The sequence below is a fragment of the Gastrolobium bilobum genome, unplaced genomic scaffold (genome assembly GCF_033153095.1).
Source record: "Gastrolobium bilobum isolate Gb01-03AN ecotype WA unplaced genomic scaffold, APGP_CSIRO_Gbil_v1 utg10243, whole genome shotgun sequence".
In the NCBI taxonomy this organism is placed as follows: Eukaryota; Viridiplantae; Streptophyta; class Magnoliopsida; order Fabales; family Fabaceae; genus Gastrolobium; species Gastrolobium bilobum.
In genome coordinates this window covers 23,886-51,866 of record NW_026900118.1, presented here as the reverse complement: position 1 = coordinate 51,866, position 27,981 = coordinate 23,886, and the positions used below count along the sequence as shown (strand labels likewise).

Here is a 27,981-nt window from a genome sequence, read left to right as displayed (position 1 = left end):
AAAAATCCAGCGGGTAAGAACAGCCGGGGCCGGGGGCATCCACGATAGCTCATTGACCTTTATGTTGTTTTTTGAGTTGATATTTGGGGGGTTTACAATGGATTTTTTAACTCTTTTGTCTTTTATTGAATAAAAAATAATTACTTTGTCCCTGTTTTAAAATTATTACATCAATTTATTCATCTTTAATCGATTACAAGACAAATTTAATTGATTAAGTGTCACAAAAAATATATTAATCGATTACTAAACTTTTTTGATCGATTAACTATCGATAACTTCATAACAAAGTTGCAGAGAAATGGGTCAAAGGAAGCAGAATGGCTCAAACGTTTAGAGGAAGTCTAAGTATGACACATTAGACTTCAGAACAGGCCTTGTCTGTATGAAAGAGAGAAAAAAAGTAAGGAATAAAAAATAGAGAGACATACGATGGTGGTTGAATTTCTCTATAAAGAAGTAATGAGTGCAAAAGTTGTAGAAACACGGCGATAATGGAAGACCAACAAGAAGAAGATAATAGAGAACAATGGAAAAGGTCCTAAAGGAAAAAAACCTCTTCTTGTTCTTCATCTTCTTCTTTCATTAATAGTCTCGATAATGGTTGTCTTATGCACATCTTCAGTTTCCTTCCCCCTATTCCATCCAAGTATAACCTTCTTTTTGTTTTTTTTCACCCAAACATCAATCTTTTTCGCTCAATTCAACAACACACATTTTTTTGTTTTGTCATTTTGATGTGTTGTTTTGGGATTTATGGTGCTTTACATGCACTTAGGTTATCTCAACTTGAGCTGGACCTTCATTGTTATGTTCAGGTTCATCTTCTACACCGTTTCTTAACCTTGCTGCCATGTCAGGTATTGCTGTAGGATTGTTGTGTCTTTGTCGTCTCCTCTTTGCTCGAAATATTCCTTCAATCTCAGGATCAAAATTCACTTCTTGCTCGGATGAAGAACTTCTCATACGCTGCAATTAACACCTTGAAAACAGAAAATAAGAAAGGTGAAAGAAAAGAAAAGAGAGAAAAGAGAGAATATTTCTTCCCTCAAATAAAAATAACTTTATAAAATTATCTCCGGCAACAACGCCAAAAACTTGTGCAATTTGCAATCAATTAAATTAATCACATAAATACGTAGGTGCACGTGTCACAAGTAATAAAGGGATGTGTGAGTCTAAGATCGTTCCCACGGAGATAAGTTATAAAGTGTGATCTATTCAAGTAAAGAAATTAGGAAAAAAGATTGATTTTGATGATTAGATTTATAAAATAAAAGACAACTAAAACTAATAAAACAGTAAACTAAATTCAAAAGTATTAAGGTGATGGATGAGATATAGGTCAGGTTCAATTTCTCTGATATAGCAATACTGAAACTATGCTATAACAATGCTCTATCAATGCTTAATTAGTAATTGAACACTAAGGTATGCTAGGGCTTTTGGCCAACCTAATATATATACCCAATAACTAATTCCCACATCTCTATGGCCAAACTAATTACTGGATTGTTAAAGTTCAAGTTCAAAGGCTATGTGGTGTGAATGATCTCTCTACCCACAACTTAATTAAGTTACTTTCTTAACATAATTAATCCACACAATTCAACAAGGGTCTGGATTAGGAAACCTCTCGGCCCCAACCTCCTTAATATCATATATGTATATCTCGACATGGATACATGAATATGAATATGAATAAGCAAACTCGTTGAAAAACTAATTAAACATTCATAAAAACAAAGTTAAGCATCCATTATAGTGTTACAGCATAAGTACTTTATCACCCAACCTATAGAGCAATTTAGCTCATGATGGAATTAAAGAAAACAGAGTAGAAGAAGAAAGAATTCATCGAAAAATAGAAAAGAAGATGAAAAGAATGTTGTTATAAAACTCTGTCATAGTCTTACTCCAGCAACACTCCAGCAGCTCTTCTTCCTCTAAGAATCTCAGTTTCTCTCTCTAAAACGTGGTGTGGTGTTACATTCATTCGTTTGTTCCTTGCCTCTTGCCTTTTTGCCCTCTCTGTCTTTTACTAGTTAGTACTGGTAGAGCCCCCATACGACGTATTTTTTTGAAACGACTCTTTGAATCCGTAGGGCACTCCTCTTTAAATAGGAAATGCGGTTGGTTAATTGGGCCTCAACTTTGGGAGTGAAAATCCATGAGTTGTGCTGCTGCAGCCTTATCTTATCCCTATTTTCTTGGAATGTTGGCATTTGATAGGATAAGATCTTGATCTTCTTGATTTTCTTGTTCCAATATTATTGCTGATAATATAGGAGTATGTTGTCCTCGATCTTTGGGATTTTGAGATAAGAATTAATCTTCAAAAACGTCCCTTGTACTTGCTCGCTGGTACTTTATCCATTTGTTGGAGAATAACTAACTTTTGAAATTTGAAATTCAGTTGTTCCCCCGTCCTCGCTGTCATGCTGTATCGATTGCTTTATCATTACTTCATCAGCTTCTCTACTACAACATTCAAGCGTCAACTTTTCCTGCAAAGACACACACTTAACAAATCATCTATTCTTATACAAAACCAAGGAATATTGTCTTATTTTCCATACTTAGTAATCTCAAAGCACTTAATCATGAATATGCAACATTTAGGTCAATTATCATGCAAACAAGACAACTTATATGGAATTTACGCAGCAAATTCATCATAAAAATATCAGATTAACTCTTATTTGGGAGAGCTAACAACTACTCGTAGTACATAGTGATAATGGTAAAAATATTTTTTCTCTCTTTGTCACGTCAGTCGACAATATCTGTGGAGAGAGAAAAAAAGTAGCTTTAATATCATAATTATGTACTACTTGTAATACATAGATTTTTTTTTGCAGGAGAGATTTCCTTTTCCAGCAACATAAGACAATGATTTCCATATGTATATATGTGTGATCCGGACCTATTGTAGAGGCCCAATTGTAAACAAAGCCCAAAAGGTCCATCACACCCATGCGACATAATCGCAAAGACAAACCATCTCACAATATGAGCATGGATCTCACTACATACTTGGCCACATACAAATTGGATATTACAGGAGCCGGTGAAGGCAGTGTTTAAAAACCTGGCCCGGCCATCGACCCGGCTGAAGTCAGGGGGGGTCACAAGTTCAACCGGGGGATCACGGGGTCACTTTGTTGACCCGGTTTTATATATTAAAAAAATAGAAAATATATATCCTATATGAAAATATTAAAAAACAAACCACCAATCATCAAAGATTCAAAATATGCTTAACATAATTCACCAATTACAACCACAAGACAAAATATACCAAAATACAAAACTCATATTCCAATAGGACCACTACGCTGACCCAGTTCAGCCTCTTTTGAGAAGGTCTCTGACAAAGAAAAATTTAAAGGAAGTAAGAATGAGTTTTTGTTTTCCATCAACAACCGTAAGGATTTCATTTGAATGAGTAAAATTCTTACCTTTTCTACAAGATTCGCGGCAGTGAGGTGAAGATTGAAGACGTCTAGGTCACTGGGAGAGAAGAGAACGATTAGATTTAGGTTTGCAAGTGATAAGTCCATGAAATGAGACTTAAAACATATGATTTTTAGTATGAAAATGCAAAGAAATATATACTTTTTGTGTTAATAGATACCCAATTACATTGAGCTGAATTGTTGTTGATTTAAATGCTAATGGGCTTCTCTTTTATTTTTTAGGCCCACTTGTTGATATTGTCCAACCAAAGAAGAACAAAAGAAAGAAGACAAAGAAGTGGGCTGGACTTTTACCATACTAGTCAGAAGAGCCCAAAGGAAGAAAGAAAATAATAGAAAAACTAAGAAGAAAATAAATGGGCTGGAATTTTTAATGCAAGTCAGAAGCCCAAGGTTAGAAAGAGAAAGAAAAGAAAGAAGAGAGAAAGAAAGACTCAGCAGCGTGAAAAAAGAAAAAAAGCTGAGACTTGCAAACCCTAGCCACAATCCCAAACCACCCATCCTGATTCCTTTCTACTAATTAGACCATTTAGCCATCTTGATTTCAATCAGTCCACCAAACCCACAAATCAAACCAACCACACATAAAGAAGAATCTCTTTTTATTTTGCGAATCTGAGGCAGTTACGGGTCGATGGTGCGAAATGAGCGTGGAGTGGAAAGTGCACATGCATTGATTGATCTCATCGTGTGAGAGGAGACACGTGGATTCTGATCTAAAGGCGCGTTGATTGATCTCATCGTGTGAGAGGAGACACGTGGCTTCTGATCTAAAGGCTCACGTTGTTGCTGCTTGCAAGGAGTAGAGGATATAAAGAAGCTATGGGTAAAAGCTTTGGAGCATACTTCTTCCGTAATATTCTTCTCCAATTTTCTTTATTTTTAATTTTCTAGTACTGTAAATAGATGCTACTTTGTATGGATTAGAACCTATCAGCACAGTACCGAGGCTATTCTGGTGAATAGAACTCGGGATGTGTGTTACGATTTCTGCATTTTATTTCTCTGTAATTTTTTTTATTTCATTTGTTGTTTGTAGTTCAACCCTTATGGGTATGAGCTAAACCTTTTAAGGTTGGGTGTAGGTTACCCGAACCTCAGTAATGGATGTTTGTTAAATACCTTTGTTAAATTTTGATTCTCAGTTGCTTAATACTTTGCTTTATAATTAAATATTCTGTCATTGAGGACTGATGATAGATATTATGTTAGGAAGTAGTCATTGAGAGGTGACTAATTCTGGAAATGTGTTAAGCACGTGGACTTGATTGTGAGAGCATTCAAGGGCTGTCACTCAGAGATGAGGACAGCCATCATGTAATGTTGGACTTGAATTACATGAGTCTTTGCTTCATTTAGCATAGAGATGTGTAAATGATTGTTTAGGATAAAATGATTTTAAGAGATTAAAATCAACAAGAAGTGATCCGTTAACTGAGAGTTAAATTTTAATAATCTTTAATTAACAGTCATTTTATTGCTATTGGAAGAGGTAAACCGAAGCTCAACCTATCTTCCTAATCTACCAACTCAGATTTCTTTTTTTTTTCTTTTTTTTTGGATTGCTCCACTGGTTTTCGGGACTTCACCCCGACTATGTCCAGTCCGACCCGTGTAGGTTACCTAGCATTGGCAGGTGAGTCTCCCAGCGAGGATTTTCTGCATACACAAGATCTCGAACTCGAGTCCTTGCTTAAGCGAACCCAAGTACCTTACCACTTGAGCCAACCCCCGTTGGTCACCAACTCAGATTTCTTTTCCTTTGATTTTTAATATTTCAATCATAGTTCTGTTTACAATTTCTTTATATAAAAATCTTTCTACATCAGATACCTAATCTGTTTTCCTTCCATTTTTCACCATTTAGCTCATGAAATCAATTCTTTAAAATTCTGAAAATCCTAAAAAAAATAGAGTAAAGTAGTCAGTGCTATTTTAACTTAGTCTTGTGGTTACCTTGTTTTTATTTTTACTCTTTTTTTAGACTAGATTCAGTTTTAGCAATTGCACTTTGCATTTTTAAATTTTCGCCAAAAGATCCTTGTGGGAACGATAACTGGGATTCACAAAAGCCCTATATTACTTGTTGTCGCGTATACTTGCGCGCATACTTGCATAACTGTTAGCTAGGCAACAACAAGCATTTTTATTTTATTTTTTAATAAAACGATGTTATTTCAAGAATTTTTTTTAAAAAAAAAAAACATGCAGTGACTCCCTTTGACCCCTTTAACCTGGAAGTCACTGAAACCCGGCCAGGTTTTGGGGGTCAGAAGGGTCGATATGCATATAGGGTCCAACTTGTGACCCCAACCCTCATAGGGGAGGGGTCAGGGTTGACTCGGGTCAACCCGGGGGCGGGGTGAAGTTTTAAAACACTGGGTGAAGGATTCACAGTTCCAGCTTTCTGCCATGGACCACAGAATCTACTTTGAAATAGGTTTACCCATTAAGGAATAGCCTGAGGGAACCCACCCCTCTCCACCAATCAACCAAAACATCACCTCATAAATGACGATGATAAATACGACACTCAGGTACTATAAATACAGAGGTCATTGGCCCAGGTATAATATCTCTCTTTGAATCCTTGGACCTCCTTGTCATGAGGGTCCAGAAGGAAACCTGTGGCAGGGGACCACCACCAATGGCCTAAGTAGATCAAATACACTAAGTGGGTCCGACTTCACATCTCAACCCAAAACCTTAAGGCATTGAGTTTATGGGTCCTTCCAGTTATATGCTTTTCACTTAACCAACTATCAATCAATGTGAGACTCATCACACTTAAATATCTCAACAATCTCACTTCAAGTGTGAAACCCAACATTAATATGATCCATTTCAACCGAGTACCCCAAGGGCCAAGTACTCAACCCGCCTCCTAGCCAATTGTCAGGCTAGCTTGAACCCAACCTGGTTCTAATACCACTGTCAGACGGGTCCAGGGGAAGCTCGTGGCAGGGAACCACCACCAATGGGCTAAGTGGATCAAATACACTAATTGGGTTCGACACCACATCTCAACCCAAAACCTTAAGGCACTGAGTTTTTGGGTCCTTCCACTTATATACTTTTCACTTAACTCATTATCAACCAATGTAGGACTCATCACACTTGAATATCTCAGCAATAATATAAATAAGATTAGAAAAAATCCTAACAACAGCTATTCATAGGCCCAATAAAAAAGGGACCCCAAATGCCTTTCTGCTGACCCCGACAACAAGAGCCCTCATCAGCATGTGAAGTATGAGTCATACTCAACACTCCTTGGATATTAAACCGACTTGAGCGTTAGAGTGTTTTTGTAGGTATCCCCCTCGGTCGCTCTCATACAACCTAGTAAAGCACAAGCGCTACCCAAGCATCATGGTGTTTTTCGTTTGATGATTGAGCTGCCCTTTGGGATTGATATCAATGAACTGAGTTACAAGTTTTATTATGAATTGATTGGACTCTTACTTTGCAGATGGGAAACTCCAAGGACATGCAACTGAACTGATATCTGTTAATCAGTTAGAATGTATGGAGTATTGATATCTGATATCTGTTATCTGCAAGTCTATTTTCTGTTCATCATGATGTTCACATCCACGTGAACATTACTAGAAGAACTATGATCATGTTGTTGTGGTCAACTAAGGTTTCACCATAACATTTGGCTTTTTTGCAAGCATTCAATACTGGAGATCATGCCACCACATATGCTGTCATGAAGAATGCAGACATGAACCCATTTGGCTTTTTTGTTGTTGTTTAAAATTGCATGATGTATTGTAAATGTTGTAAGTTCATTGAACATAAGTTAAGTATCCCTGTAGCCACCTTTTAAAGACACATTGATAAAGCACAAACTGTAAAATAATGCCTTGGATGCACTTGCATGCCATTGACCTCATTGTTGTAGGATCTTCTATTTTTCTTTCTTTCCCTAGTGATCATGATATAAAATGTGGTGTTGAAAGTATCAAGTGTATATGGACTTGACAGTTATTTGCAAAAATGATTCTTCAATTCATAATATTTGAATGTGTAACTTTTCTCGTAGCATTATTGATTACATTCAGTGGCTGTGTTTTGTATGAAATTTATCTATCTTTTGTGTCTCTGTAACCCACGCAACCGATTGAACCATTGACCAAGGCATGCCTTATAATCTTTTCACAGAACTTTGAGGATAAAACTTGGTATCCGTAAAAAAATTTGATACCGAGCATTAAAGAATTTTCAAGGAGTCAAACGTGCACAAAAGACATAGAATGAGCTTGGGAGCAGACAAACTTAGGCTATATGGAACGGATAGCAACATATATACATATGGATTTACTTTATGTTGATAAATAAACAATTTTGATATCAGCTTGTGCTGCTGTCGTTGCATCATAACAGGGTATTTAAAGTGAAGGGTAGGTGATTCAATTTTTTTTTTTTTAAATAGGGATATTTTCTTAATTGCCTCTTATTTTCTCATCTATATATTACCTCAAACCAAACATAGACTTTGTAAATCTTACCTAATTTTTTCGGTAAATTTTTTTACAACCAAACAACTTTTTTTATATTTTTCTACCAAACTCACTTTCCAATCATTTTCCTATTAATTACATTTCTCTAGTATTCAAAAAATTTCACCTCAACCAAACGCCCCCTAAATGCCAGGTTGCGTTGGAAAGGGTCAGAAGCAAATAAGCTGAAAGTCTTTCAACTTTTCTTATGACAAAGAGAAAAACGATTTTAGAAATAAATAGATTGAATCTCATATCCCAAATATTATATCTGACGTATATGCTAAGGAGAAATAATATAACAACTATATTTTTTTACTAATCAAGTTTTTCGGTGCATTTGAATAAATGCAATTTTTTTAAATTCCAAGTACATAGTAGGGATATCATTATAAGAATAATGGGTTAACCTAGCCCTTCAACTCAAAAATGGTTTCTCCGATATAGTCACGTGAATAAATAGGAACTCTATTAAAGTAGACAACATAACATCAAAGTCACATGAGAGATATCTTAATTTCATGAACTATGGAATTCGATCTGTTTGTGAGTTTGGGGTTAAATCTCTTTCCGTTAAAACGATATAATCTATATTATTCTAAAGTAAAACCATTTATTGGAAACTTTGATGATGTGTCGCATTCTCCTTCAATCTGAGGTTTGTGTTCACACCTACAACAATTTAAAAAGTCTCCTGTTTTGGTAGACATTTAAAATTTGAATTTCAAACATTTAAAATTTGAATTTCAAACATTAAACAAATAAATACTGAATAAAAAAAATTTTAATTCCGAAAATATATTGGTGGCAGAAATCCAATTAAAATCCCACCTATTTCTTTCATTGGTAATTGATGAACGTAATAATTACTACTGTTGTACTCAATTGGAAACTAAAAGTAATTATTCAATGTTTTGAATGTCCCAATGTCTCTCTCAGACTTCTAATGCCTTCTCTCCCCATTGTTATCATTTTTTATATGAACCCTCCATTTTTCTCTGGTCCACTCATTCATCTTCTTCAGTATCTTGCTGTTATTCCCTTCTTCTACTTTCTGCTTTAGTCATGTTTTCAAAATACGATTTTATAAAATCTCTAAATTCCTCTAAGGATGATTGGAGGATTAAGGTTAGGGCCATTAGGACTTGGAAGGTCCCTAATTATGAGAAAAAGGGATTTGATGACAATCTGGAGATGATTCTGGCAGATGAACATGTATTTTTTTTTTATGTTGCAAACTTATTTTGCTCTCTTTTTTTTCTAATTCTTCGATTATTCTTGCTAATTTATGTTTGAATTGTGTAGGGTTCTACGATCCATGCTACTGTCAGAGGGACTTTGCAAGTTAGAAAAAAAATTATAGAAGGGGAAGCATACATTATTAGAAATTTTGGAGTTGGATTGAATGGTGAAGGTTTCAAGGCAACTAGGCATGTTTACAAAATTTCTTTCAACTTGAGGACAGATGTTAAGGCCATTGTTGATGCTACCATACCTGTCAATTGTTTCAATTTTGTCGAGTTTGATTTTATTATACAGCAAAAAATAGTTTCTCCTTATTTATTGGGTAATGTATTCTTTTGTTATTTTTTTAAATAATTTATTTACTTGGAAAAAAATATTTTCATTAATCTGAATTACTTTTTCTGTAGATGTCATCGGTTTACTGACTGGAACTAGCGAAGTTGAAGAGCATGATGTGTTTGGTAGGAAAGCAAAAAAAATTGTGCTGGAGCTTGATAACCACAGGTATTTTTTGTTGTAACGATTTTGAATAACGCATGTGTAAGAGTTATACTTATTTCATGTGTGGTAAATTGATGTCCGTAATGAGTTGTGTATATTTTTTAAAAAACCTCTGCGAAAAAAAGAGGTCAGAAACTTGAATGCACATTGTGGGAGCATTACGTTGATGAAGTGCAGAGTTTTTTGGCAAATAATCAGGCTTCTCAGAATGTTATAATAGTTCATCTTGCAAAGATGAAGGATTTCAGAGGTATTTGTCTTCATAAATATCTATTTTGTCTGTCTCCTTCTATTCCTTTTTTTGTAACTGTAGCTCTTTCCGTTTTTTTTTTCACTTTTAATTGTGTAGGTCAAAAGTCAATAACTAATACAAGATATACAATGCGTCTCATTATGGATTCGAATGTAACAGAAATTATTGAATTCAAGAAACAGTAAGAAATATTTTTTATGACCGTTGCAACTCTATTATTCAGTATAAGTTCTGTTATGAAATTTTTGTATGTTTGGATTCGTAATTTATATGTTACGTTTGTTTTTGTTTTAGGCTTGTAAATGTTTCAGCGGATTGTATTCGTGGATTGTCCCAGTTGTCTACTCAATCGACATATTCCTTTGAGAATGATTTTCTTAAAAATACAGAAAGAAAGTGTATTACTGATATTAAAATTTCTACCGAGGTGATTATTTGTGATTGGGATAAAGTTATGCTATCTTTTTTAAATTATTTTTATTTATTTTTAATTGTCGTTAATGTTATACATTTTTTTTCCAGGTTATGACGTGTATTGCTTACGGAACTATCAAAGAAATTGAGAGTAAATACAACTGGTGGTACAAATCCTGTAAGAAATGCCCGTATTCTGTTTTTGAAGATTATGAGAAATGGTTTTGTAAAAACTGACAAAAACATTGGAGTGATTATCAACCAAGGTGAGATTATTTTTTTTTTTAATGTTTTCTTATACTACGTAATTGACGCTGATAATAATAATTATTATATTATAGATTCAGTGTTCAAGTCAGAGTTGTTGATAACACCGATTCTGCATCGTTCATTCTCTTTGATAGAGATTGTGTTACTTTGTTAGGTATGAGTGCTTCTGATTTGCGTGAATTGCAATACAAGAGGGTTAGTATTCTATTTTTGCCCAACGCTGTGTTCATCAACTGTTGTCATATTAATTAGTTCTAAATTCTGATATTTTTATTGGTTGCAATCTTTTTTTTTTTGAAATTTTTTCTAGGGTGCTGATTTGGAACATTATCCAAAAGAATTTGATGTTCTTATTGACAAGTCCATGCTGTTCAAGATTAATGTTAGAAAAAACAATTTTGACTCATACAGTGAGCCTAAATATCAAGTTTCTAAAGTTTGCACCGACGAAACTATTATGTCTTCCTTCATCAAGTCTGCAACAGAATTAAATGTATTTTTTTTTTGTTTTGTGTTTGTCGCTTCTTTCATATAGTTGCCTTGCATACATTTTTCTTTTATATCTTCCTTTTCTTCTACCAAACAATCACAGGATGAAACTCTGTTTGATCAAGCTTTCGACAATGACATTGTTGCTGCTGAAAATGGAAGAGCTGCGGTAAGTTAAAATAAATTAACTTTAAATATTTTTATGCATTCTTATCAATCTTGATTTTCATCATCCCATAATATATTTTTTTTCCGTCAGGATGTTGCGAGTCAGACATGTGAAAGTGCAGATCCTGTTAATGATTCTCTGTCTACGATGACACCGTCTGTCAATTCTAATGAATTTATAGACGAAATTGGTGAACGTTCTGTTGTCCATACAATTAAAAAAATTAAATTGGAGAAATTGTTAGTACTCATGCCAAACACTGTATAATAATTTTTGTAATGCACTTTACTAATATATTACCATTTTTTTTGTTATTGTGTAAGTTTTGATGCAGCGAATGAAGACAACGTGGCAGATTAATGAAGTCGTTTTTCGAAAGGGGAAAATTTCATTTTTGGACATAGACTTCGCTGGTGTTATTATCATTGTTATGTTTTGTCTTTTAATTTATTTGGTTGTTTGGTTTTTTTCATCTTGGACGATTTAATTTTGAAGTATGTATTTCATATTTTGTTGAACATCTTATATTTCTGAAATATTTTGAATTGTTTAATCCAATTTTTTTGGCTAATATTTCTCTGATAACAATTTCCGTATGCATATTAATATAGATTATTACATGTGTTTGGAAATTCACCATAATTACTCATGAGTTTTCACAACAAATGAAACTTCATGAACGCTGCATTTGTGACTTATCGTTATATGACCTTTTATTGTAGAAAAGCTTTCCTCATTATAATATTGTATAAATACATTTTTGAATTTAAATTCAACTAATGATTTTATACACCTCATGTGTGTATATATTTAAGGTTATGTATAATAAATAAATTAAATAACAAAATTATATAACCTAATTACAAATAAATACATTTTTTTAATTCAAATATCGATTTATTGGAATAAATTAAACAATCAACAAATAATATGGTATTTTTTACAAAATATTGGTTTCCCAACAAATGATGAATATGTTTATTTCATTAAGTAATTACTTTTTTTTTTCAAAATGGTATTAATAATACTGAATTTTTATCTACTTAAATTAAACAAAAAATAAAAGATTTATTTTTATACCACTCATTAGAGTTCTGTTACCAACAAAATTAAATACAATTTTAAATAAAGAGCGTTAAATATGGTATTTTTTTCAAGAAGTTGGTTTTCCAACAAATGATGAATATGCTTATTTCATTAAGTAATTACTTTTTTTTTCAAAATGGTATTAATAATATTGAATTTTTACCTACTTAAATTAAACAAAAAAAAAATATTTATTTTTATACCACTCATTAAAGTTCTGTTACCAACAAAATTAAATACAATTTTAAATAAAGAGCGTTAAATATGGTATTTTTTTCAAAAAGTTGGTTTTCCAACAAATGATGAATATGCTCATTGGAAACAGAAATTACAATCCGTTTTTCAAAATGGTATTAATAATACTGAATTTTTTGCTACTTAAATTAAACAAAAAATAAAAGATTTATTTTTATACCACTCATTAAAGAGCGTTAAATATGGTATTTTTTTTCAAAAAATTGGTTTCCCAACAAATGATGAATATGCTTATTTCATTAAATAATTGCTTTTTTTTCTCTAAATGCTATTAATAATACCGATTTTTTGGCTATTTAAAATAAACAAAAAATATAAGATTTACTTTTTATACCACTTCAGTGTCTGAATTTTTATATAAATTTGATGATAAAAATTATGATTCAAAAATAAACAAAATGCAAAATTTTATGCATTAACAAATATTTTTTTCCAAAAAATAAAGATTAATAATGTATCAGATAGCATTGTAACAGTTGTAAGTAGTGTTTAATTAACGTGGAAGAAGAACCTGGAAGGAAGAACATGACATTCCATCGTCCATTTGTCTCATTCAGATTGTATATTTATTGATTTTTTTTTTCTTTTCTGATAACCCCATTTGACTGATTACCTACTCCACCAACGCTTCGTATTTCTAAACTGATATCTGACAAATGAAAAGGGGCGGCGTTTCATTTTCCAAGTTATCTGCACATGGATCATGATAACCCATAAGTACACTGTACCGCCACCGCCAAGTTGCATGGCTGCTTCATCCTCAAACAAGCGCGTAAAAATGGAGATGATCCATGTTGTGTCGCTGTCAAGCCTCCCATCTGAATTGATATTAGTAATATTTTGGAAGATTGCATCTCATTCTTTGGAAGACATTACTAGCATGAAGCTAACATGCAAGGGCTTCCTCAAACTTGCAGAATCTGATAATGTATACGAAAGTGTCTCCTTTGAAAAGTTGCACGATGGTCCGTTGGAGTGGGTAATAGAAGCCAAACCATTCTTTCATCAACTTGAGGCAAGCAGTGAGGATGCCTTCGACCAAGCAAAAATATTAAAGAGGAATCAAGTAAACTATTTCATCCAACGATGTCGAGAGAGTGGGAATCCTAATGTGTTGTTTCGTGGGATGAGGCCCCAATGGTACACAGATTTTGTTTTGAGGCTCTTGATAGAACACTTAGAGATGTTCTTAGATTTTCTAATCCGAGTTTCTGTGATAATCCATTTGGTGGAAAAGTTGTTGTTTTAGGAGGTGATCTCCGGCAGATTTTACCTGTGATTCCTCATGGTAGCAGACAGGATATAGTTCATGCCACTATTAATTCGTCTCATCTTTGGCCGAATTGTAATCTATTGACTTTGACAAAAAACATGCGTCTAACTTCAGGAAATAGTAATCAAAATTTGATGGAAATAAAAGAATTCTCTGAATGGCTTCTTAAAATAGGAGATGGTGATCTTGGAGATGATGTGGATGGGGAATCTATTATAACAATTCCAGATGCACTATTGATCAAAGAATCGGAAGATCCACTTTCAGATTTGGTTGATTTTGTGTATCCGAATATGTTGAATCATATTTTTGATCCTGCTTTTTTCAAAGAACGTGCTATTTTGACTCCTAAATTGGCAGATGTTGCTATCTTAAACGAGCGGCTTATGAGTTTTATTCCGGGCGAAGAACGAACATATTTCAGTTCAGATAGTGTTTTGAAGCAAGATGGAAATTCTGAGCTAGAGGATGTTGAATTTTCTCCTGAGATTTTAAATACCTTCTCATGTTCCGGACTTCCTGATCATAAATTAACTTTAAAGGTTAATGTGCCGGTTATGCTTTTGAGAAACATTGATCAATCAAAGGGGTTATGTAACGGCACAAGACTGCTTATTTCTAGATTAGGCAACCATGTTGTTGAGGCAACTGTTATTACAGGATGCAATATAGGAGGAACTGTCTTAATCCCTAGGCTCACTGTCAGCCCGTCTTCTCGTACGTTTCCTATAAATTTCCAAAGAAGACAATTTCCCTTGGTGGTTTCATTTGCAATGACTATCAACAAGAGTCAAGGACAATCGCTTTCTCATGTTGGAATTTATCTTCCTAGACCTGTTTTTACTCATGGACAATTATATGTGGCGCTATCAAGAGTAAAGAGCAAACAAGGATTGAAGATTCTTATATTTGATGATAATGGTTGTGTTGCAAATAGTACCTATAACATTGTCTATAAAGAAGTATTTCAAAGGTTAGTGTAGTTGATTTGATTTCTTTTTGCAGTTCACAAACTTGAATGCATTTATGATGAAAAAATCTTTTTATTTTTTTTAATTTTTTGCATGTCCTTCTGATTTTTTTTACTTATGGTTCCGGATAAAGTTATGCTATATTTTTTAATTATTTTTATATATTTTTAAATGTCGTTAATGTTATATATTTTTTTTTCTTTTTTCAGATTATGATGTGCTTTGCTTACGGAACCATCAAAGTAATTGGGAGTAAATTCAATTGGTGGTACAAATCCTATAAGAAATGCCTCTATTATGTTTGTGAAGATTTTGACAGATTGTTTTGTAATAATTGCCAAAAACATTGTATTGATGACCAACCAAGGTGAGTTATTTTGTCCAACGAAATTTTCTGATTTTTAATGTTTTGTTTTACTACATAATTGAAACTGATAATTTTTAAGTAGTCATTTCATATTTTGTCGAACATCTTATATATGTGTAATATTTTGGCTGATTGTTTATGTGATAACAATTCCCGTACCTATAGTTATATAAGTTAATAATTTTTATTAAACGTCAATTCATTTAGAAGGATGCGACAAGATTCGGTCGACAACCGACTGAAATTTTTTTCCCTCCGTGCAGCGCACGGGTAAATAACTAGTATATCTATATAATAGTGATCAGATCGATACTATATGGGCTGGCCAATAAGTATTGGGCCTAATCACACACGGTTGATGAGAGAAAACTTGGGGTTGGTTATCCACTCTTTGGGTTCTTGGACTGTTGATGGTTGATGATGGAGGTATTGAAATGATTCTCCTTTGGCGCGATGCCTCCGAATGGGGTGAGTATTTGCAATGACACTTCGACGCTCAAGTCAGTATCAAAGTCAGGCTTATGTAGTATTCTTACTGAATTAGATTGTCATACCTGGGTATTTACCCTTTGTTTATATAGTGAATTTGATGCCGCCTTTGGTAGGCGGTATGCCTTCTAATTGGCTGTTTATGGGCTATAGGTTCAATTGGTGCCTTTCTAGCCTTATCTCTATATGTCAAGCTATCTTGGTAAAGTGGTGGCAAGCTGGAGCTGTCCTTCGTGTATTGATTCTATGGCGTGGTGGCTCCTCATTCGTATTATTGATCTTCCTTAATACTGAAGTCATGTTAAAAGCAGTTTAGACGCGATAAAACTATCACTCCCCTCGATTCTTTATGCGCGATATAAATATCGCACATTATTCGGGCCCTATATTTTTGGGCCTTATTCTTTGGGTTTTAACCCATGATGAACCTATTGTATTTTATCCAGATGAAATAGTAACTCGGGGAGATAATAGCCGGTATGAATTAGAGCTCAATGATGGTTTTACTCGTTAAATCTCAGACACCGAGAATCAGGGGGAGGTGAAAGGTACGATGGCTCTTTGATGCAAAAATTTTAGTATAATAACAATAATGAAGAATAGTAATCAAAAAGTACCTCCACAACTGAGGGATGTGACATTTATAAAGGGTGAATTAAGACATTTATAAAGGGTGAATTAAGTTTCTCTGGTGTGAATCATGCTAAGTATACGACCTCACTCTCGTGTGAGGTAGCGCATGCTCACGTGTGTGTAAGGCATGTGTGTATGGAAGTGGGAGATTAGGTGCGAAGAGGGAATATTTGTTGCATTTTAGCGGTATAAATGAATTAACTCAGGTTAGAATTTGATTTAAGGGTTTTATGTTTGTTATGTTACATTATATAACATAATTTTTATACATATAATTTTATGTGGGTCTCATTCTTTGATTTTTATGTCTTTTTTTTTCTCTTTCTTTTCAATTGAGTGTGTAGAAAAGTTATATTACATCATATAACATAACTTTTGATTTACCCTTGATTTAATTAGATTATGTTATGTAAAATATTTCTGGTTTATCCTGACCTATTAGCCATATATAAACTAAATTATAGGTTTAGTCTAACATATATTAAAAATCAAAAGCCTAGCTATTAGTATATTTAAGTCTATTAGATCTTCAATTCTTATTAAGAATTAGAGTAAATATTCTTTCTGATTCTCAGCAAATTTCACGATATCCGTTTTAGTCCCTAGCAAATAAAAAGGCCCATCGTGATCCCTAAGAAATTCAAAATGGACTCATTTAGTTGAAATCGTGGTCCTTCACAAATTCAAAAAGATCCATATTAGTCCCTAAAAGGACTAAAATGGATCCATTTTGAATTTTTTAAGGACCACGACAAGCCTTTTTATTTGCTAGGGACTAAAATGGGCATTGTAAAATTTGCTGAGAACCAAAAAGGATATTTACTCTAAGAATTAAAAAATAATAATAAAATAATGATTTTATTTTAATTAAAATAAATAATATAATATAAGTAGTATGTAAGTTTGTAGGCCATGCTTATAAAAGTGTTCTTATAGTGTTTTCTTATTGAGCTTTTTTAAAATTAGAGCGTATTTTATTTTACTTGATATACTATGTAAGATCAAGTTAAGCTTATGATTTTGATTCATTTACACCTCTAGGTGTAGGTACGGGGTCTAATGACGATAATAAACAATTATTTCATCTAAAAATTTAAGTTTGTAAATAATATGAATCTTCAATGATTTTATATTATATTTTTTTAAGATATCCCTTACGTAGAGGCCTATTTTTTGGTTCTACCTTGTGCTGACTTAATTTCACTAGAATGTAAGTACAATAAGAATCAAACTCATGACTCTATGTTTATCTTGGTTGTTATACCATAATAAACAATCAATTCAACTCAATAACTTAAGTTTGTAAGTGATAGATCTTTAATAATTTTTATAAATTATATCTCTCTTTGTTAATAATTCTTTTGAAATAATTTAAAAATAATTATTATTTTTCATAATGTAAACGTTTTCAAATAGACAATGAGTGGGGGTACTTGTACTGACCAGTTCTACCCACCCAATAATCGTGACTCTTTAACTCAAATTAGAGAAGAAAGGAATGCCGGTGGAGTTCAACCAGTCATTGCCTTGTATAAACTGCCCTACCGTGAACTGGCTTGCCTCGGTGGAACTGTTGATGACCCTATAACCTGGCCACTTAACTCTACCACTTGTGTTTGAACCTGGACCCCTATTCATGTACTCTCCATAATACAGTGTATCCAAAGCAAACGTGTCATTCCATTCCAACCACCCTGCTGGGTCTATCAGATCCTCCATGTAAGATTTCAGATAAACTGTCCTTGAATACAATTTCCAAGGACGACCCAGGTAGTTCTTGAATGAAGATTTAACAGGGATTAAATCTGCAGCAGCTGCAATCTTGCAGTTCAAGATGGATATGCCAGTGTTTTGGTTAGGGTCCTCTCTGCCTTGTGCAGTGAACAAATTCTTCTGATTTTCATTTGGCTTGCGTGCGTACAAGTTACAGTTTTGGAAAACCACTGCTGCATTGCCAAAAATGAAGTCTACAGTGCCATAAATGTCGCATTCACGATAGAATTGGCGCAAGGAATGGACATAGAGAGTGTCCTGGTACCCAACAAAGCTGCATTGGTAGAAGGCTGAGAAATCAGCACCACTTCTCAGTGCCACGGCTTGGTGTTTGTCTGGTCCTGCTGAGTTCTCAAAGGTTATACCCTTCGCTATGAATCCTTCTCCTACCACAGCTGAAATGTGTCACAATTAACAAACCTGTTAGAATGAGATTTTCGACAATAAAAAAAATGTTTACTTTATTCTAGGCCCAATTTGTTTATGGAAATCATACTCTTATTTTGCATGAGATTGATCTCTCATATTACTCTCACTTCAAAAAAAATGGGTTTTTTTTTTTTTTAAAAAAAAAATTGATAAGACCCACTTTATTTGTCTCTTAACATGAGAGAACTTCTCTCATACTACGTAAGAAAAGTAATCCACTTTGTTTATCCCATGAATAAATAAAGATCATAAAGTTTTCTTTACTCCGTTTTTGTTTTTTCAATGTTCTCCAAAAATAAGAGCATCTTTTTTATTTGTTTAAAGCAAAAAGGAAGAGTAAAAGGCAGAGCATAAAAGAAGTAACAGGTAAAGTGGGCCTAATGACACTGAAAAGTAATTGGGTTATGAGTATTGTGCAGACCCAGAATACAATTCTCCTCCTTTAGTTGGGTTTGGACAAGTGGACCCTATCCTTTGACCCAACTCAAAGGTAACTCTTCTTTCTTGAAAATACAAATTTAAATGATGTTAAGCTAAGGACTAACATCATGCGCATTTTGTTTTTGTCTTTATTACAGATGGTGTCGGCACTCTGTAACTCAGATGAAAATTCAACAAAAAAGCTGTCGGCAGGATATCCCAAATCTAGGTTTATCACTGAGACGAGAAATAAGACATTTGATTTATATATATATATATATATATATGCTAATTTCATTGTAATTGAGGTACATTATCTAACGGATTGATTTGAGAGGATGCATTATAGTGCAATTGATGTTATAATTAGATTGCAAATTAATAGCAGAACTAAACAGAACACTAAAAAACACAAAATTAGAGTCTTCCAAGTCGTTTCATAAAAGAGGAATAATTGACGACACATATACACTTGATGACGAAGATAAACATGCAGTTTAGAATCTAACCAGCAATTTATTGTATCCAATAATACTATCATGAGTTTGTCATTATCAATAGTTGATAGCATCACATATTCACAGCATGATAGCTTACTAGAGTAGTTTAAGACATAAATCAGCTCACCTATAGCAACAAAGTGGCAGACATTTGAAAATAATTTTAAATTTTGGTTTTTGTTTTTTGTTTGTTGTTTGTGGTTAGATGATGGTGTCACATTTCCGGTATGATGAAAGCCTGAAAGGCTTTTTGTTATTCATGCTAGATTTAAAAACTTAGAAAGGAATTTCTTACAGTTTAATCTCAAATAATTAATAAGAATCCGAACATATAATGTATGTCCTTATCCACCACTATAGTCTATATATACATCCTTGCTTGTGATTGGATGGGGAAATTTAAGGCGTGAAGCTTTAAATTGACACTTGAATATAAAACATATATGCATGGATCCACCACCTATCATTTTTCAGCATTATGTTCAATCACGGGAAGTATAATCCTCGAAGATGTTAGAAGGGAAAAGCCTTTTATCTTTTTAACTTTTTTTGGTTCTATTCCAACATTCAAAACCAAGTTGAAGTTGAGCTCGAGAGACAGTGTCTCACATGATAAAAGGTAGAGCATTTCACCTTTTTATTGGCCAAGACAAGAATCTACCCACCAACCAACTACATGCTGTAATAATAATATTCATAGCCACTTGTCAATCAACCGACACCAGCGTGTGCTATATGAATTTCAAGAGGATTAAGGAGAGGGCCTTGTCTCTGCTTCCTCTAGAGAGCTATTTTTCAATTCAATTCTGGAACTGCAAGATGCCTTGAGAAACCCAATGTAGCCCGTGTCTGTTCAAACCATTTAAAATATGTTTCCCTACATTATGTTTTTTGACTAAAAATCCACTAACCAAAATTTATTAATCATCCGTGAGCGAAGGTGTGGGCTCATTATAAAGTTGCCGTTTTTGTTGTCTTTTTCCTAACATTTTCAAATGACTTTTCTTTGTCTTTAACTTGAAAGCCACACCGTCTCATACTAAAATTTATCATACCCTAGTAAGCTATCTAGCTACTAAATCTCACTTATTAGAGCCTACCCCAAATTTTTTTTTTCTTTTTGTTTTTCCTTTCATAGGCTATAGTGAAGTAAGCTAACTAATCCAACATAGTAGCAGAAGAAAATAGAAAGACTTACCGAAAGTAGCTGATTGGAAAGTGGTCCACCCATCCACAACATTCCTACTGCCTTTCATTACCGTTTTTCCAATCCCATCTCCAACAAACATTAAATTGCTCTTCTTCCTAATCACTTCCACATTCTCAAAGTATGCCCCAGCCTTTATGTGTATCACAAACCTATTATCACACATAATTAACACTACAATTAATTAAATATGTTTTTAACAAAATTAATCGAATACTTGGCATTAATAAAATGTATATATATAATATAAGTAACCTGGTTGTGCTGGAGTTCGGAGCCACATTTAGTGCTTCCCCTATGGTGGTGAAATTGCCAGTGCCATCTTTGGAAACAACAAGATCAAACTTGGTTTCATTTACAGTAGCTTGGAGGATATTTCGGTCTTTGGAGGAAACCCACGAGGGGAAACCACTTTTCATCTTTCCATATTCGGGAAAAGCTTCAGTTTTGGATGTTTTGTTTATTCCAGGCACTTTCTTTAGCATGGCCAAGGAGTTACTAACATGCTGTGATATCTGAAGCAACTTGTCCTGGATTCTGTCTCTCACCTTTTTTTTGCTGTAAGCAAAACCATCGAGGCACGTGTACAAGTTGGTCATTGCGCCGCTTAGCAGAGTCTGCAAGTCATGGTGTTGATTGGAACCTATTGTGCTTTTGGAGAGATCAGAAATGGTGGTTTTGAGCTCCAAAGTGGTGTCATCTAACAGTTTCAGACAGTCGTCGAGGGCTCTCTGTTCAAGTGGGTTCAGATTTTTGAGCTTCTTTCTTAGGCCGCTACAGTTGTTGGATGATGATTTTACCTCGTACACGGTGTGGTTGACCACGGAGGAGATAATTTGTGGGACAGATTTTGAGGTAAGATCTGGGAATGTGGCAAGGGTTGAGACACATAGGTCTGGGTAGAGTGTTCCTTGGCATGTAGAGTGGGCTATTTGTATATGCTTTTGGAAATGGAGGTGTTTTTCTGGTGCTCTTGTTGCTGTGATATGGGTTCCCAAAAAGAGTAGTGCAGAAAGCAGGGTCAGAATGAATATAAGAGCCAGAAAGGGTGCTCTTCTTCTGAGGCTATTCATGGTAGAGAGAAGGAGAGTTTAAGTGATAGCAGCTGAATTACTGTGTAAATGTGATTGTGCAGCAGCGGATAAATAGACTGGTTGGGTCCTGTAAAATATAGTGGGGATATTTCTCTGTAGATCTCACAAGAGGAGAACATTTATATTATGGAGTTTGCATCTATCATATCACATGACACAAAAAAGTTTCTTACACACACAATATGTTGTAAATAATATTGATTTAGTTTTTATTTAGTCATTTATTGTTGTATTGGGCCAAGCCCTTTGTTGTATTGGGCCAAGCCCATTAGGTTAAAAGTAGGTCAAATATTCTCTATAAATAGAGAACCCTTTGTACAGATTATTTACAATTCTATAATATATTAGAATACCTTTTTTCAAGTTGGTATCAGAGCTCTCGATCTGAGGGCTTTGCTTCTGCACATATTATCTTCTTTTTAACAAAACCCTAATTTCTTTGCCTCTTGCCGCTACCGGAAAATTTTTCTGGGGACCTTTTGGACCAAGGGGACCATTGTTGACCTTATTTTTCCTACGATCTATCATTCTACGCAGTGTTCCTCCGCCACTTTCCGGCGACTTTTCAACCGCGACCACCCACAGACAGGTGCGCGCTCACCGGACTAGCACACCAGAAAAATCTCAGCCGGCGAAGCCCATCCACGCGCTCTCACGCGCCGCCCCTTTCCCGGCGAGTGAATCCCACGCGCAGCTCCTTTCTCCGGCGCGTGCGGCCGTGTTTTTGGACCGGACCACCACCATTCTTCTCGTCTTCTGTCTGGATCTGTAATTATTTTTCTGATCAGAGGTCATTTGATATTCTGTTTGGTTGATTTTATCGCTGGTTGTTAACTTTTTTTGTTAAAGAATGGCCGAGCATGATAGTTCTTCGATCTTATCTGGTAAGAGCACACGTTCTATATCTCTTCTTGCTTCTTGCACTGATTTTAAAACCTCATGGATTTTGGATTCTGGTGCAACTGATCATATGGCTTGTCGTACTGAGTTGTTTTGTTCTTATCATCCTACTGTTGGTAGTCATACTATATCCGTAGCTGATGGATCCCATAAATCAGTTATTGGTTCTGGTAACATTCAAATTCAACCTTCCTTGTTTCTTAAAAATGTTCTTTATGTTCCTCAGCTTTCTACTAATCTTATCTCCACTCAAAAACTTACAACTGATTTGAATTGTTCTATCATATTTTTTCCTTCTCATTGTCTTATTCAAGATCTTACCACGAAGAAGACAATTGGAGTTGCTAATGAACAGGATGGGTTGTATCATCTCCTTCCAGACCATGCTAGCAAAAATCAGTTATTAATGACACGTCATCCTTCTACTGCAGAGTCTATGATTTGGCTCCATCACAAGCGTCTCGGGCATTCACCATTTAGTCTTTTGAAGTCTATGTTCCCCTCTCTGTTTCTCAATAAGTCAGTTGAGACCTTTCATTGTGATGTTTGTGAATTTGCAAAACACCATCGAGTGTCATTTCCTTCTAGCACTATTAAAAGCAGGGAACCTTTTTCTCTTATCCATTCTGATGTTTGGGGCCCTTCTAAAGTGCACAGTGTTTCAGGTGCTAGGAGGTTTGTTTCTTTTATTGACAATTGTACTCGGATAACATGGATATACTTGATGAAAGACAAGTCTGAAGTACCAGAGATATTTATTCGGTTTCATCACATGGTTGAGACTCAGTTTGGTAAGGGTATTAAAAGACTCAGATCTGATAATGGTACTGAGTACGTCAATCAAAGCCTGTCACAATTCATTTCAGACAGAGGTATGATTCATGAGCTCACATGTGTTGATACCCCTCAACAAAACGGGGTTGCTGAAAGGAAAAATCGTCACCTTCTTGAAGTTGCTAGAGCATTACTTTTTCATACATCTGTTCCTAGTTCTTATTGGGGAGAAGCAGTATTAGCTGCAACTTTTTTGATCAACTGTTTACCTTCACGGGTCCTTAACAATATCAGTCCTATTCATTCCATGACTTCCTTCTTTCCTTCTGTTCCCATATTGCAAAGCCTTCCACCAAGAGTGTTTGGATGTGTTGCCTTTGTCCATGTTCATAAACAACATCGGAGTAAGTTGGATCCTAGGGCTCTTAAGTGTGTCTTCCTTGGTTATAACCCTTATAAAAAAGGGTACAAGTGTTATCATCCACCAAGTCGGAAATTTTTTGTTTCTATGGATGTCACCTTTCAAGAATCTGAATCTTATTTCCTGGGTCCTCATCGTCAGGGGGAGAATAGTTCTTCAGAAGACTCGTCCCCTTCCTTCTTTGAGTCTGGATCAATCTTCTCTCTTCCTAGTGTGTCTGCTCCTGGTGTGTCAGAACCTTCAAATACACCTGAGATACAACTCATACTGTCTCACCAGCAACCTCAATCGTCTGAACCACTGGTAAGTCCTGAATCTCCTATTTCTTCTGAGTCTCCTGAATCTCCTGTTTCTGATTCTAATATTATTCCCTCTCATGATTTGTCTATTTCTTCTGATATCTCTAATGACTTACCCATTGCTTCTACTTCTGATGACTTACCTATTGCTCTTAGAAAAGGAAAAAGATCTTGTCACAAGAAAACTTGTTCCTCATGTCCCTCTTGTACTCAATACCCTATCTCCCACTTTGTTTCCTCTGCTAATCTTTCTGTGCAGCACAAAAGCTTTGTTTCAGCACTAGATTCTATTGCAATCCCAAAATCAGTACATGAAGCCTTGAAAGATAGGAATTGGGCTCAAGCCATGCAAGAGGAGATGAATGCTTTGGAGAAAAATAAAACATGGGAGGTTATTGATAGACCCAACGGAAAGAAAGCAGTAGGGTGCAGATGGGTTTATGCCCTGAAATATAATTCTGATGGCACTCTTGAGAGATATAAGGCTCGATTAGTGGCCAAAGGTTACACTCAAACCTATGGCATTGATTATGAAGAAACCTTTGCTCCAGTTGCAAAGATGAATACAGTGAGAATCTTGTTATCCCTTGCTGCCCATTACAATTGGGATATAAATCAATTTGATGTGAAAAATGCTTTCCTCAATGGTGAGTTAGAAGAAGAAGTCTACATGGAAATCCCACCTGGTTTTGATTCTGTGAAGGGGGGAAATAAAGTTTGTAGATTAAAAAAGGCTTTGTATGGATTGAAGCAGTCACCTCGTGCTTGGTTTGGAAGATTTACTAAGGTTATGATGACCTTAGGATACAGACAGAGCCAAGGAGATCACACTCTTTTCTTCAAGCACTCCCAAAATGGGAAGCTTACTGTGCTCCTTGTATATGTTGATGATATTATTATCACAGGTGATGATTTTGTGGAGAGACAGATTCTGCAAACACGGCTTGCCTCTGAGTTTGAAATCAAAGACCTTGGGAAACTGAGATATTTCCTAGGGATAGAAGTAGCTCATTCAAGCAAAGGAATTTTTATCAGCCAGAGGAAATATGTTCTTGATCTTCTCAAAGAAGCAGGAAAGCTCGGGTGTAAACCATCTAATACTCCTATTGAGCAGAATCACAAGATGAGCTATGAAGAAGAGAGTCCTCCAGTTGATAAAGGACAATATCAACGGCTAGTTGGGAAATTGATATATCTGGCCCATACTAGACCAGACCTAGCTTATGCTGTTAGTGTTGTCAGTCAGTTTATGCACGATCCAAAAGAAAAACACATGTAGGAAGTAGAGAGAATTCTTCAGTATCTTAAAGGTACTCCTGGTAAAGGATTGTTATTCCGACGTGATGGCAATCTATCTTTAGAAGTCTACACAGATGCTGATTATGCTGGATCCGTGACTGACCGTCGTTCTACCACTGGTTATTGCATGTTTCTCTGCGGTAACTTGGTGACATGGAGAAGTAAGAAACAAGATGTGGTTGCCAGATCAAGTGCAGAAGCTGAATTTCGAGCTATGGCTCAAGGCATTTGTGAGTTACTGTGGCTGAAAATTGTACTTGATGATCTCAAAATAAAATGTGAGGGACCTATGAAGCTGCTATGTGATAATAAGTCCGCTATTTGTATAGCTCATAATCCAGTTCAACATGATCGGACTAAACATATTGAGGTTGACCGCCATTTCATCAAAGAGAAACTTGATAGCGGGTTGATTACCACTCCATACATTCCCACTGGGCGTCAATTAGCTGATCTATTAACAAAGGGGCTTCCTTCAGACAGATTTCAAGAACTTACTAGCAAGCTGGGAATGATAAATATCTATTCTTCAGCTTGAGGGGGAGTGTTGTAAATAATATTGATTTAGTTATTATTTAGTCATTTATTGTTGTATTGGGCCAAGCCCTTTGTTGTATTAGGCCAAGCTCATTAGGTTAAAAGTAGGTCAAATATTCTCTATAAATAGAGAACCCTTTGTACAGATTATTTACAATTCTATAATATATTAGAATACCCTTTTTCAAGTCAATATTATGTGGGACCTGCACTTTTTGAAGCAAAAAAAACAAAGGCACGCAAAACGAATCTCTATAATATTACATAATCATTCTTCCTACGACATAACTCTTATAAAACCCTTATATTATTTATCAAAGGAAAAAACATAAGAATAGTTTTATTTTTAATAGATCCATCGAAAATCGTGATATCTTTTTTTCTTTTTTTTTTGTAAATAATGAACTCCATTACATTGTCTACGACATAAAATATTTTCTCTCGTACAACATATGAACCATTTATCAAATATGGTAAAAAAAAAACACGGGCGACAGGAAAAAATAAAAATTTCTTACATAAACATCATTTTGTGGGACCCTCATCTTTTGAATAAAAAAAAATTGAAGTACAAAAAATAAATTTCTATAACATTACAAACTCACTTTTCGTACAACGTAACTTTTATAATACCCAAAAATAACACCTTCACAGCTCACAGTGCCTTCACTTTTATACTTAATTTTATCTGTATCGCATTTTTTTTTTTTTTTGACAAAAGAATAGGTACATGTTACTTTGACTTTTTTGAAATATTCCCAAAATGAGCTCCTGCAGAGACAGCATGTTACTTTGACTTTTTTAAATTTAGCTCGTCATAATGTGACACGGACCTCATACTGACTAGGTTAAATGCTGCCTCGATTAATTGAACTCTCGAGGATCGAATGCGTTATTATGTGCGAGACCCTTAATTATTTTGGCTCTAAGATCATGTACTATGTGCGAGACCCTTAATCATTTTGGCTCCAGTATTAATAAGTTTCTCAAAAGTAGAATTTAAAAATTACGCACACTCACATGTTCAAAATCCATCCCTTTAAAGTACCAATTATTTGACATCTCTTGTTAATATTTGTAGGACTAGTTAAAAGCTGCAATATTGCTTCAGGTTAATTTTGTGCTCCAATTATGAGGGGCAGAAAGGCCAATACCTTTTGCAATGCATTTTTTTCCTTTGACTAGAGGAGCTGGCATTTTTCGCCTTCTTTTTTTTATTTTGATAGACGGCATTTTTCGCCTTCTTATTATTAAAGTCAGTTGAAAAGGCGAATTTTATACAAAGTTTAATGGAAAAGTTCAAAAATTCTCTTATAATTTTATCTTTTTTTTAATTACTTATATTTTTATGGTTTTTTTTCCATCCAAATTCATCCTTAATATTATTAGAAACTAAACTAACATGCCTATTTTACCCTTCTAAAATAAGAGAATAGATTGAGGACAAAACAAAAAGAAATAAGACCAAATATATTGGAAACTTATAAAATTTATAAAAAATAATAAAATAAAAATAATAAAAAAAGAAAAAAAATCAAATATATAAGATCAAATATGTTGAAAACTTATAACAATAACAAAAAAGACAAAAATATAATAATAAAAAAATAAAATAAGAGAATAGTCTGAAGACAAAAAAGAAATAGAAAAACAATAAGAAAAAAATTTGTCTAAATAAAAAAGAAAAAATACAGTGAGGAAAAAAAATGAGACCATATGTTAAAAATTTACAACACTAACATAAAAGACTAAAATTAAAAAATATTAAAATAGTGAAAATCAAAAATAAGAAAATAGACTGAAGATAAAAAAAGAAATAGAAGAAAAAATAAGACAAAAAATAGAAGAAAATGAAATCACTGTTGTGAGTTTCCAATATATTTGATTTTATTTTTGTCTGCAGTCTATTTTTTTTTTTTTTTGATT

At 34.4% G+C, this 27,981-nt stretch overlaps 3 protein-coding genes across 3 annotated transcripts; 2 read left to right on the top strand and 1 right to left on the bottom strand.

Moving 5' to 3' along the window:
• Positions 1–9,052: 9,052 nt before the first annotated feature.
• Positions 9,053–11,688, top strand: LOC133295390 (uncharacterized). Its single transcript, XM_061494218.1, has 12 exons — positions 9,053–9,202; positions 9,293–9,491; positions 9,640–9,736; positions 9,859–9,983; positions 10,083–10,167; positions 10,281–10,413; positions 10,509–10,621; positions 10,748–10,865; positions 10,981–11,163; positions 11,263–11,328; positions 11,419–11,567; positions 11,652–11,688. Exons 1-12 carry the CDS (start codon positions 9,053–9,055, stop codon positions 11,686–11,688), a joined length of 1,455 nt encoding a protein of 484 aa, XP_061350202.1.
• A 2,118-nt stretch (positions 11,689–13,806) lies between these two features.
• LOC133295389 (uncharacterized) lies at positions 13,807–14,925 on the top strand. The gene has a single exon (XM_061494217.1). The coding sequence runs from the start codon at positions 13,807–13,809 to the stop codon at positions 14,923–14,925; it is 1,119 nt and encodes a 372-aa protein (XP_061350201.1).
• A 2,950-nt stretch (positions 14,926–17,875) lies between these two features.
• On the bottom strand, positions 17,876–21,827 carry LOC133295383 (pectinesterase-like). Its single transcript, XM_061494210.1, has 3 exons — positions 20,987–21,827; positions 20,723–20,883; positions 17,876–18,570 (listed from the first exon to the last, which is right to left on the bottom strand). The coding sequence occupies exons 1-3, from the start codon at positions 21,802–21,804 to the stop codon at positions 17,876–17,878; spliced, it is 1,674 nt and encodes a 557-aa protein (XP_061350194.1). The 5' UTR covers positions 21,805–21,827.
• Positions 21,828–27,981: the final 6,154 nt, after the last annotated feature.

Coding starts and splice junctions, on each gene's coding strand:
- LOC133295390 (XM_061494218.1), top strand. CDS start 9,053: ATGTTTTCAAAATACGATTTTATAAAATCTCTAAATTCCTCTAAGGAT. Junction 10,622..10,747: donor TTTGAAGATTATGAGAAATG/GTTTTGTAAAAA, acceptor TTATAGATTCAG/TGTTCAAGTCAGAGTTGTTG. Junction 11,568..11,651: donor AAAATTAAATTGGAGAAATT/GTTAGTACTCAT, acceptor TTATTGTGTAAG/TTTTGATGCAGCGAATGAAG.
- LOC133295389 (XM_061494217.1), top strand. CDS start 13,807: ATGGTACACAGATTTTGTTTTGAGGCTCTTGATAGAACACTTAGAGAT.
- LOC133295383 (XM_061494210.1), bottom strand. CDS start 21,804: ATGAATAGCCTCAGAAGAAGAGCACCCTTTCTGGCTCTTATATTCATT. Junction 20,884..20,986: donor CCGAACTCCAGCACAACCAG/GTTACTTATATT, acceptor GTGTGATAATAG/GTTTGTGATACACATAAAGG. Junction 18,571..20,722: donor TTTCCAATCAGCTACTTTCG/GTAAGTCTTTCT, acceptor GACACATTTCAG/CTGTGGTAGGAGAAGGATTC.